General features: G+C 39.5%; 2 protein-coding genes across 4 annotated transcripts; one reads left to right on the forward strand and one right to left on the reverse strand.

Moving 5' to 3' along the window:
- Positions 1–1,834: 1,834 nt before the first annotated feature.
- On the reverse strand, positions 1,835–8,877 carry LOC104426004. 3 transcript variants are annotated; one of them, XM_010038926.3, is made up of 9 exons: positions 8,649–8,877; positions 7,261–7,621; positions 4,480–7,052; positions 4,238–4,353; positions 3,398–3,919; positions 3,141–3,189; positions 2,818–3,041; positions 2,518–2,625; positions 1,835–2,365 (listed from the first exon to the last, which is right to left on the reverse strand). In XM_010038926.3, the coding sequence occupies exons 2-9, from the start codon at positions 7,451–7,453 to the stop codon at positions 2,131–2,133; spliced, it is 4,020 nt and encodes a 1,339-aa protein (XP_010037228.2). In that variant the 5' UTR covers positions 7,454–7,621; positions 8,649–8,877; the 3' UTR covers positions 1,835–2,130. The 3 variants fall into 3 exon arrangements, with proteins under 3 accessions (XP_010037228.2, XP_010037229.2, XP_010037230.2); XM_010038927.3 differs by lacking the exon at positions 8,649–8,877 and adding an exon at positions 8,227–8,626; XM_010038928.3 differs by lacking the exon at positions 8,649–8,877 and adding an exon at positions 8,141–8,626.
- Positions 8,878–12,346: 3,469 nt separating this feature from the next.
- Positions 12,347–19,534, forward strand: LOC104426005 (protein LEO1 homolog). The gene is made up of 11 exons (XM_010038929.3): positions 12,347–12,579; positions 13,262–13,599; positions 14,154–14,289; positions 14,398–14,580; positions 15,037–15,213; positions 16,194–16,325; positions 17,721–17,900; positions 17,973–18,104; positions 18,492–18,596; positions 18,685–18,936; positions 19,137–19,534. The coding sequence occupies exons 1-11, from the start codon at positions 12,451–12,453 to the stop codon at positions 19,272–19,274; spliced, it is 1,902 nt and encodes a 633-aa protein (XP_010037231.1). The 5' UTR covers positions 12,347–12,450; the 3' UTR covers positions 19,275–19,534.
- Positions 19,535–20,923: the final 1,389 nt, after the last annotated feature.

The following is a 20,923-nucleotide window of genomic DNA, read 5'->3' on the forward strand; positions in this document are numbered from 1 at the left end:
TACTTTTCTATAGCAAACTAATTTTTATTCTTTTTTGTTCTGAATAACAAAAGAACAAAAAAAGAAAACATGATGATTACAAAACAGACTTTCAAGATTAGGACTCTTCATTAAGAAAAATCATAACTTGACAGCGTCGATGTCGATTACGTAAGGTATTTTCTGCTTCCAAGGTATCGAGAAATATATGGTGCAATCGTATTATTTGTTGATTACAAACCATCAAAGACACCAGGGTCTCTCTTTTTTCTTTTTTGTCACAAACGAGGTCTCCGTTGGTTGATCTAGGAATCTCACTTCTCTTCTAATCCTTTAGGAATCCGACCACAGGATGAATCAACCTGCGGCCGAAAAACTCTCCTCGTGTGTTGATCATTTCTTCCTCAAAAACTTAGCAATCCATTATGATGTCTGGGGCTCTCAACAAAAAGGATTAAATCTAAGAGGTCGAAATTCCACGTCACCGTCGTCACCGTCGTCACCAATACTTCAACGCCCTCGAGGCCCTTGTTCACCAAGATGGGCATCTAACAACTGATGTGTCCCCCAATTTGTCCAATCTTTGATTGCATTTCTTGCTTATCTTGAAGAAGAGATCTGCTAGCCTCCGGTGTAGCTTGGATCAAGCAGCTCATTTGGTATGGACGAGGCACGCAGCACAAATTCAATTCATTTCAGCACAAAATGCAAATACATCCATGTTTGGCCACACTTCTAAGTTTTAGCTGTTATATTACTCGATCCATGAGATTAGCGGGATATTTCATGAGCCCGAAAATTATCCATTTAAAATAGCTTTCCTCTTATTAAAAAATATAAATAAATAAATAAAAAGAACGCATCTTCATAATTTAAGTCGTATGACATTACCTCCAATGTTCAAGATATAAATCTATATATCCCCACTGAAGATAAGGCGTGCACAATGCGCAAGCTCGAAGCTGAGTTTGCTTTGTACGAATAGAAAAAAAAATGTTTGTAGTTATCAAAGGAGGTGGATGAAGCCGATGATTACTCAATACAAATTGAGACCGTGAAGAAGTTGATTATTCCAGAAGAAAGTGGATTATTGCAGAAGTTGATTACCCACTTTTTATCTTTTACTTAATTTCAGATTGAGAGTAAGATCATATAAAGAAATGATGGAGCGAAATAAGCACAGAAATGGAGTAATTACTAGCATTGACCCCATTAACCGAATCAACCCCATGCCAATCTTTCTCCCCATAATGGAATATAATATATAAATTAACCTCATAAAAGGAAAAAATAAAATGCCATTTTCTTTTTTAAATTCGCAAGAACTATGCAGTATCATACCTTTAGGCCAAGTCTAGCCTCTGCGATTCTGTAAATGTTCACAAGAGGAGGAAAAAGGATGAGCAAACGCGGGGACAAAAGAAAGATTCCCTACAGAAGGTCAAAACTTTGAGATGTGCTGCGGTGCGTAGAAAATGCGAAAAGTGCGAATAGTTAACAACTCTTTATATGCTACTTTTCTGTTCAGGGATCGAGTGAAAATTGCTACGTAATGACAATGACATACGTGGATTTGTCTAGGACGTGGATTTTGAGGAAAAAGAAATGGCACACGTGGAGATTCAGACAAAAAAAAACATAGAAAACCTGCAACCTTTTCACAGCATATTATCATTTGGCAGATTCAATGAGACGACTGGCCCCTCTTCTTTTTATTTGACGGTAGCTCGCAATAGACAAAGACAACGGAGGTCATTGTCTGGGAAGATCGTATTGTACTTGCTGGTTTGGACCACAAAGAAAAACACTACCAGATAGTCCCATGCTGGTTTCGCCCCCACAGGTTCTTCGCTACTGTCTTTGAATGACCCTTGTATTAACATTGATTCTGACCGCAATGGTTCTAAGGTCAGTTATCATATAATATAAGTTTTTCGCCAATCAGGAAGGTGGTTAGGCGATGAAAAGCAAGCCGGCAGCACGCATGAACACTATTTATCTAAAATGCCTAGGATTAACTTTACAAGACTGGCCCTAATATTCGTTCTTGTGATTCTATCTAGTCCTTGCCACTGCCCTCGTAGGATTTGTCAGAAAGCAAAGGACACCGCGCATTGACCAACAAAATGTGAACACTCCGCTGGTTATGGATCAAAGTGAGAGACACTGTACTCTGTCGGGGAGATTTTTAGGCATCGGAAGCGCAGTGACATATCTCTGAAGGTAGGCTTTCTGAGCGCCAGCACCACCGTCGGAAGACGAGGTCCCAGTTCCATTGGTGGCCTGTCCCCGGCAGTGAAACTTGGCAAAACGATTGATGACAGAGAACCTCTCCAGATCTTGGCATTCCACCTTCAGGTCAACGATCGAAAAGCTCTTGCCCAATCTGTTCAATGGAGGGAAGCGAAAAGCAAAAAATTCAGGTCAACTAGGGAAGTAGAGACATAAGGCAGAGATTACAATCAGAGCGAAGGATTTGCTGTTAAATGAGAAGTTTCATAGCTTCATAGGTGAGACTGATGGATGGCTGGAAGATACCTTGACAATTCAGTCTCCAGGTTCTTTATCCTACCCACCAACTCGTCAACAGACTTTGAAAAAGAGCTGTCATCAGTCCTCTCCAATACTTCGGGCATTCCAGACAGGCTGGTAAGGTACAAAAAAATAAATAAATAAATAAATAAGAAAAAGAAAACATTTGAGGCATGACATACCCAAAAATCTGCAAACTTAAGTCTAAAATCCTTCAGCAAAGTTCAACGAAAGCAGAGTGCAATGAAGCTCCCAACTACAGTAGACGCATTGGGCAAAAAATAAATTAGCTAGATGCAAACGTACGTTTTCTCACTGTTTGGGCAAGAGATAATGCTGCATGTGTTCCCGAGTGTTAGCCTACCAACAGAATAAGCAATATCCTTGTAATGAGAACTAGAATCTGCAGTGAGCAGTGCTGCAGGCGGAGGCTGAAAAAGCAGTTGCATCAGTTGTGTAGTCGATAACAGTCTTCGTTTGGGTCTATGGGCTGGCAGAACATGTTCATTCAGGTCACTTTCACAGTCAACCTAGATGAATGCAAAGAACCACAAGGGGAAAAAAATTATTAAAAGCACAAAAAGAATAACCAGAGAAAATAAAGTAATGAGGCTATTCTGTGTTCCCACCTTCTCAACCAGCATATTGGTAGCTGTAGCCCATTCTTCTTCTGCCATACTGCACAGAGCTCAACGAATTATACAGAATTGTTGAAATTTAAGTCTAGAAACTGACACGAATACATTAACATACATGCACTAAAAACAAGCAACCAACCAGTCAATTTACACACATTTTTCCCCGGTCACTTTCCCCCTCTTCCTACAAGAAGGTACATTAAATTGTGGAAAAAACCAAGTGATATAGAAAGGAGACAGCATCAAACCTTGGTTCATGAAGACTTATAGCGCCCTCCGCTACTTCCTTATGCCAAGCCAGAGGTCCAGAAATGGTACTTTTACGTTTCTTCGGTTTCACAAGCAACTTTGGATCCATAGCATCTGGAGGTAATGAATGATGCAAAGACATGTGTTCACCAGCTGGAGTTGTGCTACCGCAGATGTTACTAAGTGGACCAGCAAGAAAGGCAGAATGAGCTTGACCCACTAAATGGGGATGTTGCAGACCATCAGCAGGCTTTTGAGCAATAACTGGCTGTTGCAAAGCCTTTACATTAGCCATCTGCCTTGCCTCATACACTTGCAAGACCTGACCGTTTTTTGGGGTTCTGTATTGCTCGAACCATGAGGATGCTGTTTGGGGATATTGATTTCGCTGTACATGACTAATTGATCCATCAGAATTTTCTGCTTCATTTGTTTCGTTCAGGTCAGATGAGCTCAAATTTGATGCAGCACCATGCTCCCTTGATTGATCCAACTTGTGAAGATGCTCGGGCATCTTTTGACTGCAGAAAGTTCATCATAGCAACTCACATAAGTCATATCTTCGGGAAAGGAAATAAGTTACAAAAATTACACAACGAAATGCTTGTTTATCAAATAACAAGAACTACTGGAAAGCCCTTCACTCAATATGCCTATTTTATCACCAGGGGGAAAGAATATCACAACATCTAACTATAGTCGACTAATAAAGTGCCTATTATCCCAATCCATATCACAGATCAATGACAAATTCTCAACAAGCAAGGCAGCATTAGCTGAAGGAATCATGGTGACACTGATCTACAGCACTAGCAAATCATAAAATTAATTTGGGCTACCTTGACTGAGCATTTTCATTCAAAGGTGATGAAACAAGAGATCTTCCAAGAGAGAATATATTATTAGATGAAGCCAGTATTCCTGGTAGAGTTGCCTCTGTGTCTTTCAAACCAACCTGAAACCATGGAATAACCATTTTAAGAACATTAGTAAAAATTACAGACCTTATTGTTATTTAAGGACTTGAAAGAGCATGAGAAAAGGTCGATATTCTTAAAACAACTTTACACACAGTCATCACCTTTTCCATTCCTGCATTGCTCTTATAAGTCTGAACAATAACATTTGAACTGGCAATATGCCCTTGACCAGGGCTTCTAATTGCTCCGGAGACCTGCTGAGGCATAGCTCTATTAAGTGAAATGTGATTGGCTCCGTAAGGGGATTCCACGTCTGCATTCAGATTACCCATAGGATGGTACTGGAACTTATGAATACCAGTAGGCTTCTGAGCACCCTGACCAAATGGAATTTGTCTGCTCTCTCTCAGATTTCCAAACGCATCAGCATTTGACCACTCATGTTCTCGAAAGATACCAGTGGACCTATGAAGGGATGCATTCAAATGAAATCCACTAGCTAAATTCTCCTTCCCATTTGAGTTTTCTCTCTCATACACTCTGTTAATTCCCAATGATTGCATTGTTTGAACACTTCTGTCCATATTGTTGCAATTCCTCCCCTGAACCTCACTTTCTTTGGTGTTCATCGAAGAATCAACAGGCCTCCAGAAATCAAAACCATGACTCTTTGGAAGCGGTTGAATACTTTCTCCCTGGGATCTTCTGATGGTCAAAGTTGATAAAGCAGCATTACTTAAAGTGGAGTTTTGCCTATCAATCAACTTGGCATGCTCTAATCCATCAGTGAGAGCTGAGTCAGCATTAGAAACACCAACTTCATGACCAACTTGTTCATGTAAGCTCCTGTTATGACCGACATTCTGAAAAGATAGAATTGCGTTCCTACTATAATTATTAGAAGCTGCATGGTCACCAGGCATAACGGACTCGATCACATTCCAGCCACTTGTTCTGTTATTCTGCTGATCCCCAGGAATTGATGAAGACATGCTCTGTTGAACAGTCCAAGATCCGCCCATTATTCTCTTTTCTTCAGCATCTGAAGAGTTAGCAATATTTCCACAAATTTGACTACCTTCTGAAGAATTCCTTTGCAGACGGCCCCGCTCTAACCACCTGTTTCCATCTGAAAAGTCATGAATAGTTCTTGGAGAATCAGCTTGCAGAATCTCAGATCTCCCAGAAGAAGCAGTTTTCACATTCTCACTTTGTCCATGAAGGGCCCTTAGATCTGATTGCTGAAAACCTGAAACACTAGCGAAACCACCACTCTTCATGACATTATCAGCCAACAACCCAGATCTCGAACTTAACAAGTCATCACCCCAAGCTAATTGTTGTCTGGCGCTTTCATTCTCTGAAAGAGGCTTCTGATTACTAATTGAAGGTTGAGCACTCTGAACACTGAGACCACTCCACTCTTCCTGAACTATTTGATTATCACTAGAAGTTTCTGCCAATGCAGATTGCATAAGTGCACTCCAACTGCCACTTTGCACAGAAGGGAATCCAGAGAGAGATCCTGTACCATCACACGTACCATAGTTTCCTGCAACTAAATTGGTTGCTCCACCGAAGGCACCCCAAACATTGTCATCAGCACCAAACAAAATCCTCTCTTCAGTTGGATCTAATGTACCAACACTCTGTGAAGACGCAACTGATGATGACGTTTTTCCTTGAGGTGCTTCTGATAAATGAGCAAACTCTTGGCTGCCATCAAACTCCTCTAACGATACATTCCCTTGTGGGGAGTTCACTTGCTGAGAGTTACCTAAGTTAAACCCACTACTTAAGCCATGACCTACATCCTCAAACTGCTTAGAAACCAAATGTCCATCCTGGATACTACCCTGATCTGGTAATGATGAGTATAGGCTACCTGGAAATGAATGTGCGTTAGAAGCTATCTGCTGCATTGCCATGTCATCGATTTCCATTTGAGAGATTTGACTCAGATTGTCTTTGGACCCGGAGTGAGAAACCTCATAAATAGATTGGTCAACCTGTTGGGGTACCAATCCCATCACGTGAGACCCCTGAACTTGTTCAGGAGAAAGGACAACACCACCAGAGGATCCCTGCAGAATAGGAGAGGCACCACGTGGCACCCAACTGGTATTTTCTGTGAGCCCAGATTGCCATGAGTAGCTAGACGCATCATTTACAGGAATACCATTAAGTTGCATGGACGGATGGCTTGTCAAGGCCGGTTTTGCCCTCACTGACAATTGACCTGCGGAACTCTTTTTCCAATTTTCTTGTTGCTGTAGCATCTGCCTTTGAACACCTTGTAATTGCTTAAGCATCAACTGTTGCTGCAGCTGCATTTCACTGATACTGTTCTGTTGCCCATGAAAAGATTGCATAGCTGAGGGATGCTGACCACCCATTTGTTCTTGACGGCTTGAAAAATGGAAACTGCCAGGAGCTTCAGCATTTAGTGACTTTACAGGATCGCGTTTATGAAGCTCCATGCCTCTCATCCGCTGTGAATCAAGAAGAGAAAAGCCTCTAGATCCCAAATTATGCTGATCTGATTCAGCACCCATGCCCAAAAAATTTGCTTCATTCTGGACAGCTGGAAAGAATTGATGCCCTTGTATATAACCATTTAACGATGTTTGTAGGCTGTGGAACTGGTTTCCAGATAATTCAGGCTGCATATTTGTTTGCGCAAAGCTCAAGCCATGTGGCACATGGAAAGGACTTCCATGCCGTGCATCAATATCTGCCAGAACCACAAAAGAAAGGGCAGTCAATTCCTGCATTTTTAACCAGCAGATGTACAAATAAAATCATGAGACGTACAAAGTTTCAAATTAAGGGACCCTTAAACGGGAAGGGATCACAAAGAGAAACATGGGCACATCCAATCGTCAAAGGGAACTCATTTAAGAGAAAAGAAACAGCTCTAATGACATTTGAAGTACTGTTACCTGATTGCTGCACACTGTAGTTCTTTAGGTCAGGAACAAAAGGAAATCCACTTTGTCTTTGACTCCCAAGCAACAAATTATTGCCTAAGCCAGGCCAGCTCCGGTCAACAACATCCAAGCGACTGTGACCTTGGGATAAGCTTTCTTGGCCAAAAAAATGGTTATCCCTGTCTCCAACTCCGTTCCCAGGCATAGATGAACCAACCACAAAGATTTAACAGGTAAAATTTATACAAAAGGATCACCAAGCACAGATTCGGATGGATTGTGGACTCTTTGGATTAACCATCAAATGTAAACTTCTTTCCCATAAGTGGAGCTCATCTCTGACGATCATATTCCCACCCGTCAAACTCTGATCCTGTAGACAAACAGTACATTAAACTAACAAACACCAATGGAATTTGTGGCCAGAATTAATAATGACAACAAAAGAGCAATATAGACACAACCACAACGAGCACCAGGTAATGAACTGTACCCTCGTCACTCCCCGTATATATTACATGTTGAATAAATTAAACAGCAAAAACTCCGGAACGAAATCCATGGGCCAGAAGGTCGCTTGATTGAGCATTCACTAAAGAAACTAGAGCAGATAAAAATGAAGTGTTCCGAGTGGCTACTTTTTGCTGTTAAACTCGTTTATGGATAAAATGGCCATAAAATTATGCAAGGAGCACACGTGTCAGGCGAGAGAGAGAGAGAGAATTGTGAAGCATGACATCTTTTTTTCTGCTAGCACACGAAGCGGGACATCTAAAAGCCAGATCAAGGGGCAAATTCAGGAGCGCGAGTAAAGGCAAAACTCGGGACACTACGAGAAGGAAGCCAGCAAGAAAGCGGCAGCCGATAGACAGACAGAAAAAGGCATACTCACAGCTCCAGCCACTCACGGACTCGTCAAACTATGGACCCATCAACACAACAAAAAACCTCCAAAAGCTTCAGACACAGAGTGAGGACCTCTATCCTTGCATGAACCAGAAGAAATCCAACTCGAAGCAGCTAATCGCTCCGCTACGCAAAGAGCGAACAAGAGGAACTACGATTGCAGAGCTCGACTCACGCACGACCCCGTCCGGCAGTAGAACAACCGTATATTGCACCTCGCGCACCTCGCGCCACCGAATTAAGCCGACGACACCAAACCTCTCGCCTCATCCCAAGACTTCGCTCACTGAAATCGAAGAAACAGATAACGAACTACCGAGCAAAGTTTTCCCCTCCCCCTTCAATTCACGAACCAGAAACTCCGAACTCGGGAACAATCCTCACTCTCCCTCGAAATGCGCACCGACGACCAAAATCGGAAGCTCCCGCCGGGCCAATTGCAGCTCGACGGCATCCTACGGAATCAAAACACCGAGGAAGAGCAGCTGAAGTACCTGAGCTCGGCCTCGCGCTTCGGAATCCAACCGAGATTCGACCCCCGCGGAGAGCGAATTAGGGTTTACGGGGAGGAGCCGCTCGGACGGGAGCTCGGGGCGAGTTCGGTGAGTCGGCCGAGTCGCGAGTTCGCGAGTACTGAGTCGGAGAGCGAGTGCCGGAGGGAGAAGAGAAGACTGACACAGGACGAGAGAGCTCGGGGCTTTAGAGAGAGAAAGAAGGGAGCGAGAGAGCTGAGATGAAGTGAGCCAAAGTGAGCGAAATTTGCCTACGAACCTGAGCTCCGAGGCTCTGGTCCGGGTTCGGAAGCTAGGTCCGGATGTACGGACTTTTGGGTATGTAAGAGGACCCGAACCTAGAACCCCAACCACGCCCCCCAAAAAAAAGGGAAAAAAAAAAGGGGGGGAGAATTTTCCGATCGCCACCTCCCCCGGTGTAATAAAACTAAAAGCGTGTTTTTCTCTTCTTTTTTTACGGCGCCCCGGCGGAAAAAAAAAAAAGAGAGAAAACAGAAAAAGGAAAAAAGGAGAGAGGAAAAAGGGAGCACGTCTCTCTCTTTCCACGACTCTATCAATCGTTTGGGCAATAGTAAAAATGAGGGACCCGCCTATCTCCGCACCGAACAGTAGCAACGGGCGCAGCAGCTTTCATCCAGGCAGCTGGAGTTATTTCTGTGCATGTCGAGTGGACCATCGATCACGTGGTCAATCGTAATTGAAAATTAAGTTACGCGTACTCATGAGGATCTTGTTAGAAAGCTCCCTCGACCTGTTGATTTGATAAGTTGATTTGATTAGACACGATTGCAAATTATAAAATTATGATTACAAAACATTAATTGATTGTAAGAGCGTTGTTGGCATTAATCGGCGCAAAAGTCATTAAAATGTGCAGATTGCGTTTCAAATTCAACGAACTACCATCACGAGCACTTGCTAATAAAAGGAAAACCTACCCATCCGTACATATCAGTTCCCACTAGATAGGACTGCGAAATCAGGTTATGAGGAGCCCTAAATTGTTTAAACTCATCGACATGCAACAACATGCTTCCAAGGTCGATTTGGTCCTTTCATTAGAGAACAAAGTAAATGTTTCTTCTCTAAACTTGCATTCTTTCTTCTTCTTTTTCTTTTAATTCAGTTCTCGAACTCGTGACTTGTGTAGTAAATTATCAAGTCCGTGTATGTTAAAAACCCGACAAAATGGAGTTGATGTATGTGTTCAAAAATGCAACGCGAAAAAACCAAAGTGATAATGAGTAATTAGTTTGGCCTAGCAAACTGCAAGAACATTAACACGGGATAAAAGATAAGGGAAGTTTTCATTAATCACTCCATGACGACACTCCAATTAAAAGCATGGTTTTGATCCATCTGAACACATGATGCCGACGATAAAGCTTGATTGGAATATCAGATGAGTTGAAGGATTTGATTAATGAAATACATTTTTTATGACCATGATTAAATTAATGCAATTATAGAGACTAATTGTTGAGTGAGAGAGAGGGGGGCCGACAAGTTGCCCAACCTCAAGAGGCATGATCACTTTTACTAGCTAGCCTCAAGCTAGGGGCATGTGGCCCTTACTAAACATTAGGGGCGAGCATGGTTGTAAAATAAAACCTAAAACAAAAAAATCGGACTAGTGGAAACCTGTCAAGTTCCAAATTATAGATTCCAAGTTCAAAAAATTGGAGAATTTGTTTCAATAGATAAATTTTACACTCTAGGTATGTGAAACCTTGGATTTAGAACATGAAATAAGTTTTTGTATTATTTCTATTTATATTTTCATCTAATCTTGTCATAGAATATTCTATGACGTCCGATGATAAATTAATAATTTTGAATTACTTATTCAAACTTTCATTTTATAATTAAGACTTTCACTTTGTTGATATTTTATATTCTCTGTGTGTCTAAATACAAACTGTAATTAGTGGATTATAGTAGCAAGTAGTTGCCCTTAAATGTGATTATTTGCTGCAATCGTTCAATTAATAATCTATGTGGAACCTGAGTAGAAATCGAAATTGACAGTGAAACCCGTAATAGGATAGGTTCCAAGTTTCAAAATGCGCAAGGTATGCTTTAGATTCTAAAAAATAAGGAACTTATTTCAGTAGGTAGACTATAAATTTTAAGTGGAACATTTACATAATTTGTAACCGCTTACTCCTACTAGACACCATTGCAATTTTACTTGCTTGCTTGTCTAACATTTCTAGCCACGTGACCAAACTCATTAACAAGTAGTTTAAAAAATCCACGTATTTACACACCACAATGAACTAAAAACAATTACAATATCAATTTATTCATAGTCATTGGAAAAATTAGATTAAGTTCGTGAATTGTATTTTTCCGTACACACAAGATATAATATAGTAAATTTGATCGAGAAAATATCATCATACTTCCCTTTAACGTGTTTATTACGTATGCATAGTAATATGAGATCGTTTCTCTACTTATAAGGCCTACCAAATGGCATGTTTTCGTAGATTGAGAAATTACTGTTCGTGCACATGAGCGGTTACTAACTCCGTTGTAAATTCAAAACGTAGAACTTTGTTTGTTTGAATTTAATAATTAAAATTTAGAAGCAAGTGTAATTTATCTTCGTCTACTATATAAGCCAGACATTAGACATTACGAATTATCAAGAGCTTAAGAAACTTGGCATTATCATGGAAAATGTCGTGACGTGATATAATTTGTTAATAATTCGATTCTTCATTTGCTTACACAAAATTTGGAAGTTGCACTCCGTGATTTCAATAAACACCAGCTAATAAATAAATAAAAAGATTTCAATAAAGGATTTTTTTGAAATTTTAAGTTGATTTGTTTACCCTCGCATATTTTATTGGTTCTTATTGTATAAATTAATTAAACTTTTCTATTTCCAAAATGAAAGTAGTCAACTTATTCCAAACACTTCCCCTTAAAAAAAAAAAAAAATCACATCACTTCACTCTTTTGCTACTAGCGTTTTTTTTTTCTTTTTGATCGGAGATTTTGCTACTAATGCTAAGGCACATGCTATAAGCAAGTGTACATTATTGCACGATTAGCATAAAAAAAAGTGAGCGGGGGATTGGTTTGACTAGATTCCAAAGATTTTCTCTATCTTTAAAAATTTAAAAATTGTCATTAATGTTCCTAACTCATTCATCGAATCACCATTTTATAAATAAAATTATTTTAAATTCTATAAAATAGAGTCAATATTCCGAGGGCTCGTTTTTTAATTTCAACATTAGTCAACTCTAAAAAAAATAGAAAAACAAGAATGCTTGAATAAAAATAAATAAAACAAAGAATAACAGAAGTAACACCAAGTAAGGATTTTTTTCATGAAGTGATTGGCCTGGAGAAGGGAAGTGGGTTAAATTTTCATCGATGAAATAAGTGGATACAAAAGAAATATTACAAGACTAATTCAAGAAAATAAGGTGAGAGGGTATTTAATTATTTATGAAATTATACGAGAAAAAGAGATGAAGAGTAATTAAGGATGCCAGGTAATTGTTTATTTTGACTTAATATATTAGAAGAAATAGAAAAGCGATGCACAATTCTCTAGTTGGGCTTAATATATTTGAAAGAAATAGAAAAATTCAGATAATCGTCTCTTTTGCGAGCCTATATTATATATATATATATATACACACACACACACACACATGTACGCAATTCGACGAGCCTTGCATCGTCTCTAACGTTCGGTATTTGAAAGGCGATCCGAGCGACAGCGAGCTCTGCCACTTCTTCCCCAAAGCAGAGAGCAGAGATGGGAGGCGAGGAGAAGAGGCATCAGATGATGCAAAACCTCTTCGGCGATCAGTCCGAAGAGGAGGAGGAAGAGATCGATTCCGAGCACGAATCAAACCCTCAGCCGCCGGAACTGGACTACCTCTCCGTAAGTCGTCGATCGATTTCTCTCGCCTTCTCTTCTATCTCCAGTCAGCGCAATTCGCACTTGTTCGTGAGGATTGGGACGAGATTGAACGTTTTCCTGAGTAAATCGGCGATCCGTCTCGTCTGCAGTTGGAAGATTGGTTGTCCTTTGTCCTCGTCAATTGGTTTATTCTCCTTTTGGAGGTGCTAGGGTTTTGAGTTTATTGCATACCAGGTCGTTTCGATTCAGCTGTGGCCCTGGTGACGCGATATGCGATTCGAAGATTAAATGAGTTGCGGGGTAATATGAAGTCCTTTTCGGCGAGGACGCGCTAGGGCAGTTATGGTCTAGTCGCTTGTCTAATGTATGGTCTTTTGTAATTGGCAAACGTTGTTACCACGTGAGGAGTACAAAGAAGGTAATGAATTAACATAAAGCGAGGATTCCGAAAGAGGTAAGAATGGACGGTCAAGAACACGGAGAGTAGTTGTTTATTTTCGTATCGTATAAATGCACGGGAGACTTTTTGGTTAATTACAATTGAGGGTGTTAGGAAGTCATTTCAGCTACTGAACATCTGCATGTCTTTGGTTCTCATGCCTCTTAGACGAGTGTTGATGAATGAATTGAAAACTAACATCCAAAAGCAATTAGTGTTGGTACTTTATGCATATATCAAATCTCACTATGATGATATTTGTAGGATGAAGCAGAGGGAGGCCTTGAGCCTGAAGGCGAGGGAGAAATTGATGTCGAGGGCCACGGAGAGGTTGATGTGGAGAGTGAAGGTGACCTGCGTGACATTGATCCTCATCCGGGAGAAAGTGAAGGTGAGAGGGATCAAAGTTTGGAGGAAGTTATAGTTGGTGAGAGGGAAGACAGTGGAAGGAAGGAGACAGACAGTGACGAGAAAGAAGAGTACGGTCAAAGAGTGGTGACAAGCAGGAGAAGGGATGTAATTGAAAGTGCATCAGAGAGGTCCGAGGAACATCATTATCTTGATGATGAAGATGAAGAAGTTGAGCAGGCCAGAAGTCCGAGGTAATTGGGTTCCTTCTTCTTTCTTGAATAATCGCTATATTTGCAGATCCTCCTAGTCATGCAGCCTTCTTGTTCTTCTGTTAATTATTGTAAGAAAATCCATTGTCTTTCACTGTCGAGCAATTTTCATCAAGTAAGGAGGCAGTAAAGTGAAAATTCCTGTTAATAATTCTGAGGAAGTGAGGTCTTCTGTTACATTAGTTACTGCCGTGCCTCAAACCATGGGGTTCTGTTCCCCCGCCTTTTACTCCATTGCAAATATGAAGGTTCAATTCATGTAGCACTACCTATTCCCCTCTTTTCTGATGAAGAGTTTGTCTCTCTTTTGGCTTTTTTTCGCTCCCTTTTTAACGTGCTGAAGATAAATGAAGAGGTCTCGTTTCTGGAGCACATTTCTGCTTGAAGAATGTTCTCCCATCTCTTTCAGGATTTACTATTTTCCCCTTGAGCTGTCTTTACTGGATAAAAGTGCAAAATTTCTTTGATTATTTTTTTACATCTACTGTGGTTGTGATAATTCGCACTAAGCTTCATTGGAATTTCGATTAATTCAGTAAGCGGCCAGATGAGGACAAGGATGAAAATCTCCCTGCAAGTTCGGCTCCAGAGATACGTGATGTGTTTGGTGATTCTGATGATGAAGAGGAGGAAGGCTATGTTGTCCAAAATGAGATTGAGGAGGACACAAATGTGAGCCATTCGTAATTGTATTTGGTTTCCAGGCTTTGTCTTTGCTGTTCAACATACATGCTACTTTCACATGGCTTGTGGGCTGATTATTTGGCCCTTCATCAATAGCGGTCACCAATGGAAGATGGGAGCTATGGGAGGGGTCTCAGGCCCGAAGACATGGTACCTGATGAAGATGCTAGATATGAGTCGGAAGAGGACAATATTGATGCTAAAGTGAAAGAGAAGCCCCTTGGTCCCCCTTTGGTGCTAGAGATTCCTTTACGCCCACCACCGGCTCATCCAGAGAAGGTTTATCTCTCTTAAATATTTTTATCTAGCATCTGATAAGTAACAGGCTCATTGAATCAACAAGTCAGTTGCGTCTTCTAGTAGCTCATTCATTTTTCATGTGCCAGCCTTATGAGTATGGGAAGCAGCAGATAATGACAGACAAAAAAAATTACATTGAGATCGCTTCTTGCAGATCTGTAGTTACATATGTTGCCAGAATATTGATAGATCCCCTTTCTTGTTTTGGGTGGTACTCATTCGTTGAGTATCATGAGAATGAGCATAAATTTGAGCATCATTACTTTAATTTTATTCATCTCTGAAGCTGAAAGCTGGTTGATATGTTGTTCCCTCTTAGCGGGAGCTGGGTGCTGCTTACAAATATGTTAAATAGTATGCTCTACCATTTGCTGCATATATGTATGCATTTTTGGGGCATTCATAGATTGATACTTTGTGTGTTTTTATTCGCAGATGAACATGATCAAAGTATCAAATATCATGGGCATTGATCCTAAACCTTTTGACCCAAAGACATATGTTGAAGAGGATACATTTGTGACCGATGAATCTGGATCTAAGAAACGCATTCGCTTGGAAAATAACATTGTGCGTTGGAGAAAAGTTAGAAATCCAGATGGCACCTCATCTGTGAGTGCGCAATCCCTTACCTCAATGTTTGTTCACTGTTTTGGTTCGCTGTGAATATTATGGGGAAAACATGGCATGTTCTCGCACAAACGCCTTTGTGGATGTACATGGAAATATTCGACATGATGTCACTATGCTTTGGCTTGATTTAGTTCTTTGTAAGAAGTTAAATGTGGATGTCATTGACAGCAATTTTCAAAGTTCTATCGAGCTGTAGAAGATGACATCTTCTGTTCCATTTGATTTCTTCGTGTCCAGATGCAACTGAGGCGCTGCATCAAGATATTAGATCTATGATGTCGATAGAATATAGTAGTTGAATTGAGGATCTCATAGTTAGGAAAGGCAAAAATGAAGTTAAAATCTGACCTTATGAGGCTTTGCCTGATTGTATTGTCACTTTGACCGTACATAAGGTTTGGCTGCCTCTTTTTATGTCACTTGGATGCTGTTAAATGCATGAAGTTGACTATGATGCGACTATCTGAAAATGAAAGTTGTGTTTTGATGAACATATTGCTGTGCCTTGAAATGATGCATATGTTTGGATATAAATGTAGATTAATGTAGATCTCTGCATCATGTGGTATAAGTTTTTCTGGACCATTGAACAAATAATGTTGGAGGGCAAAGATGCAATTGAAGATGTGCTTCACCCCTTATCCTTCTATTAAGTAGTAAAAGCTGCAAGTGTTGAGTTGTGAGATCTGTAGTCATGCAATTTTTTTCGACCTCTGTGTTTATTTTGCATTATGTGTTGAAATGGTTAAGAGTTTTAAAAATGGAATCGTTGATTTGTGGAAAGTACAAATCTACCAATTCTTGCACTGCGAAGATCTTTGTCTTTTGTCCCTGATGACTTTTGCTTTGATTATGAATTCCAATAGTATTTTCACTGCAATTCAATTTTCCGAAGAAAATGTGGATATGTGTCAGCATACTCTCAAATCTCGTTATTTATTTCCGTTCTTTCTGTGCAGTATGAAAGCAATGCTCGCTTTGTGCGATGGTCAGATGACAGCTTACAGCTATTGATAGGAAATGAAGTTCTTGACATATCAGTGCAAAATGCGCAACATGACCAATCACATCTTTTCCTGAGGCATGGAAAGGTGGCTTCTGGTGACTTATGATCTGGGAGAATACTTAAGATTGTTTGAACTGGGACTGTTTTCTTTTTTGGACAAATAAATATTTAAGATTTTTAGGAAATGGTCAAGTCAATGTTACCTGTGTGAGCAGTTTTAAAAAGTGCAGCCTTGTCCACTGCTCAGTTGTGTTCTTGGTGTGTGTTAGTGATTAGACATAAGTTCGGAAAAGAAGTGAAAGGCAGGAAAGCATCTTTGATTTGGATTAGAAGAAAATAACCATAGTAATAGAGGGAGTGTAGCAAGGTACCTCATATCTTTGTGTAGGCTGCAACACTTGTGAGCTTTCTGAGATATTATGTGGTTGACAAGGTTAAGATGGGCAATGATGACCCAAATTATATATATTTAGCCTGGGAAATTATGCACTATTCTATTCAAGACTTTATTGATAGCCACAAGGAACATGGGGCACAGTATCTTCTAAATTCTAATGGGAATGCACCATATTGAAGGAACTCCGTTGAGGAATTACTTTTTTTATTGTTGACACTATCCTTTTATGAATGGTTATTGTACATCTTTTCAAAAGCCTTCTATTTGTTTGCCAATTGTCATTTAGATTCTTTCCTGAAAAACTTTTGGCTTGTTTGGTAACAGTCCAAAATGAATCAAGCTGTGGATCAAATTATGACTTAATATTTAAACTTTTTGGTCTTGGGAAAGCATCCCTTTCCTGTCCTCTACCATGCCTAATAACCCTTTTTTTTAAATGAATGGACCCTTTCCCACTGTTTGGAGGCAAAGAAAACAGGGGTGAATGAAAATTTGGGGGGGAAAATGGAGAAGAATTTAAAATTTTGTGAGAGAAAATGAAGGGAAATTTGATATTAATTTCCATCCCCATTTAATCCACTCTACACTTCAAAACACAGCATTCGTATCTAGATATTGCTGGGCATTATTGAGAAGAAATGGTAATAGTTATTTCTGACGACCCATGCATGATTATTTTTCCTGCTCTTGACAGTCCTCAAGCTTGATTATCCCAAGTAGTATGTGAATATTGGTTGTATACCTGTAACTTAATGAAAACAGCGTGAAAGAATACAGTGTCTTGGGTACTTCAGGGCCATTGGTAGTCAAGTTCTTGTCAGACACCATGCCACAGATATTCAGCTTTAACATTAAATTTTTAACCTGATTGTCTGAGTTGTGCTTGACAATGTATCGCCATTTTCTGCGTTGAGGTTGAACTGTGAGATGGTTTATTGTAATGGTCAATCTTTGGGTCTTTTGTGTAAGTTTACCTTTCTATTAAATCCTGATCATGTATCTTCAATATGTTTCATGTGCTCATTTTTGGTGAGTCAATTTCTTGAAGACTAATCAGTGCATTTTCTTGTGCAATGGTCTCAGGGATTTCTTCAATCACAAGGGAGAATTTTGAGAAAGATGAGATTCATGCCATCTTCATTGACATCAAATTCTCACCGATTATTGACTGCTCTTGTTGACTCACGTCATAAGAAGGTCTATAAGGTTAAAAATTGCATAACCGACATTGACCCAGAGAGAGAAAAGGAGGAAAGAGAAAAGGTAATTGGTTGAACCATTGATAGCTTTTTCTTGTGAGGGATAAAGTTTTCATTTGACTTCTCTCCATCTCAGGCTGCAAATCAAAGTATCAGAGCTAATTTACTTCTTAGTCGGAAGAAGGAAAAGGTAAATAAGAAGTATGCCCCAGCTGTGGATCGGAGGCGCCAGCTTTCACCTGGTTTCTTAGAGGATGCTCTTGATGAGGTGTGTATTTTTGGTGCTTGCTACTTGATTTCGTTTTTTCTCCGTTGGGGGTCAAGTACCTTATTTCTTTGTTGATGCTATATGGGTAATTTGACAAAGGACAAGGCACTTATTGATGTCTGAATTGCCATTATGTTATTCCCGTAATACTCTTAAAGTGGAAAATTAATAAAAGGCCAGATTCATTGCCATCAGCATCTTTCTAATCCAATCTGTCTCTCTAAAATTGTACTGCTGACAAAGAAATATGCGCGGATCATGGTTGGATTGTGCAGACCTCGCCACACAGTGACGTGCTGGTCAACAATGTTTAGGGCCTTAGTTTGACCTATGTACTAGGCTTTTATTTATTCGAATCTGATTAAGGTGACTCCAATGCTAAATCAGGATGAAGAAACAGATTACTATGACTCTCGTCGATCTCGCCGTCGCTTTGAGGATGACCTCGAAATGGAAGCTCAGGCAGAGAGACGCATAATGAGTGCTAAGAAGGTTTGTCATTCTTATAGGGGTTTTGTGCTTTTCTGCTCCTAGATTTACTTGGTTTTATATGATTATCCACGTGAAATAAATTCTCCAGGGACAAAAAGAAGCCCCTCGCAAGTCTTCTGCACCTGCTGTTAAATCATCAAGGCGCCAAGTGGCATTCTCAGAGAGTGAACGAGAAGAGTCTGAGTATGAAAGTTATGGGGAGGAGGATGAGAGGTCACCCCCTCGCAGAAGAGCTGAAGTTCCTGAACAAGAATATGAGGAGGACGAGGAAGAAGAAGCCGAACCCGACGAAGAGGAAGCCGAAGTTAATGGAGCATCTGAGGAGGAGGAAGAGGTGGAGGTAATGAGGTCTTCTTTACTTCTGGTTTTTCTCGTGGTTATCAAATACTCGCAAACCTCTTTCAGATGTTCTTCCATGTGTAGTGGCTGTTGGCATCAAGAGTTGGAAACGCTTTTATTGAATTCTCTTGCTAGTTTGACTACCTTAATGAAGTATCTCTAGTCTAAAATCTCATTTTGTGCTTATGATGCCCCATTCAGGAGCCAAAGCGAAAAGGGAGAGATTACGGCTCCGGTTACAAGCGCAAGGAGATCGAGTCAGATGAGGAGTCTGGGCCACGGAAGGCCGCGGCACCCCATCGCCGGATGGCAGTCGTTTATGATTCTGAAGAGGAATGAGTGGACGACAAAGTCCACCCCCAAAAAAAAAAAAAAAAAAAATTGGCACTGCCGCAGTCTTGCTGCCTAGTGTTTTCTGGTTGTGTCCTGGGGAACAGCTTTAAGATTTGCGCCCCCTTTTTTAATGATGTGGAAGTGCACTTGCACTGGCACATGCTTTTAAAAAATGTTTTAGGGCTTAACTCAGGCAAATTGATCTTAATCAATTTGTTCCGACACCTTCTTAAGATAAGATATGTATCTTGTTGATTTTTTTGGCAGATGCTAGTATGATATTCTGTTGTACGCGTGTTAGAATCGTAGTGATGGATGGAATATAAAAATGGAAAAAAGAAGCCAGGCACGAATAAGGCAGGGTAGTAGGTAGGATCCGTGCCTGCTGTCTGTGGCCCATCCCAAAAACCAATAATTAATAAAATTATGTGGAATTAAATGAGAACAATAGCCCAGTTTTTTCTCGGGATAAGGATGGAAACTAGCGCATAATTTCAATTAACCATTAGCTTTAACTTTCATGAGTTTTTACAGATTTTGCAAGCTTAATATTAGATGAAAGTCGAACCTTATGCATTCAAAATATAAATCGCAAGTCGAAAGGAAAAATAATCACTGGCGAACTGATTTTTTTTCCAAGGGTTTTCCCGTCTAGGTATTGCTCTTAATCGCTTTGATGGATAATTGAACAACCATCATGGTTTTAAAATAGTATTCGGAGTTGAAAAATGTTGAGTTGACTATCTCTGTAGAATGATGGAGTGACGATCAATGGACCAAGGTCTGCCACAAGACTTTTTTGAGGAAATTGGTAGACTTCCTCGGTCGGTTTCAAATTTTGACTTTGCATTTTTTTTTTCCATATTTTTAGAAAAAAAAAACACAAGTATCCTAACTTTCGTACAATACTCACTTAAGTGTTATAATTATTTTTTCACTCACTTAAGTACCACTTCAGAATAAAATTTATCATTTGAGTATCATTTTCCAACTAATCATCCAACATGGATTTTTTTTTTCAATTTTTGTTTTTGTTATAAAAAAATGAATTTTAAAAATAAAATATAAAATAATTAAAAATTTGTTTATGTCAGTATTGATAAAGCCACGTATGACAATCGACGTCCACATAGGATTTTTCGGCAAATAAAATCGCTAATGAGTGATTGATTTTTCAAATTTGTGGCACTTAAGTTAATAAAAATAAAAATTATAGCACTCAAATGAATACCTTACGAAATTATGGCATTTTCACTGTTTTTACCTCCAAGCTCAGATTGAGAAACAAAATCAGAAGAAAAAAATTAAAACAAGTTGATGTATGAAGTAACAAATCAAAATAATTATATTCGAATAAAAATAAATATATAAAGAAATTAATTGCAACTTTTAAAATGGTATATATTATTTTTTGGCCAAATAAAAGGATTTGTGGATATTGTTCCCAAATAAAAATAACATAAGGACCTAAAAAAATAGGATTATAATTATCTTGTACATTTTGAACTTCCTAACTCAACCTTTGATTTGCAATTAAGAAAAAATGATATAGGGTTAGGTGTCTTGTGGTCATGTGAAAATTCTCTACGATTTGAATGTTTAAGCTATATTAGGTACATTTTGTATAAAAATTTAACAAAAATCTTTTTTTTTTT

This window comes from Eucalyptus grandis, chromosome 11, assembly GCF_016545825.1.
Source record: "Eucalyptus grandis isolate ANBG69807.140 chromosome 11, ASM1654582v1, whole genome shotgun sequence".
In the NCBI taxonomy this organism is placed as follows: domain Eukaryota; kingdom Viridiplantae; phylum Streptophyta; class Magnoliopsida; order Myrtales; family Myrtaceae; genus Eucalyptus; species Eucalyptus grandis.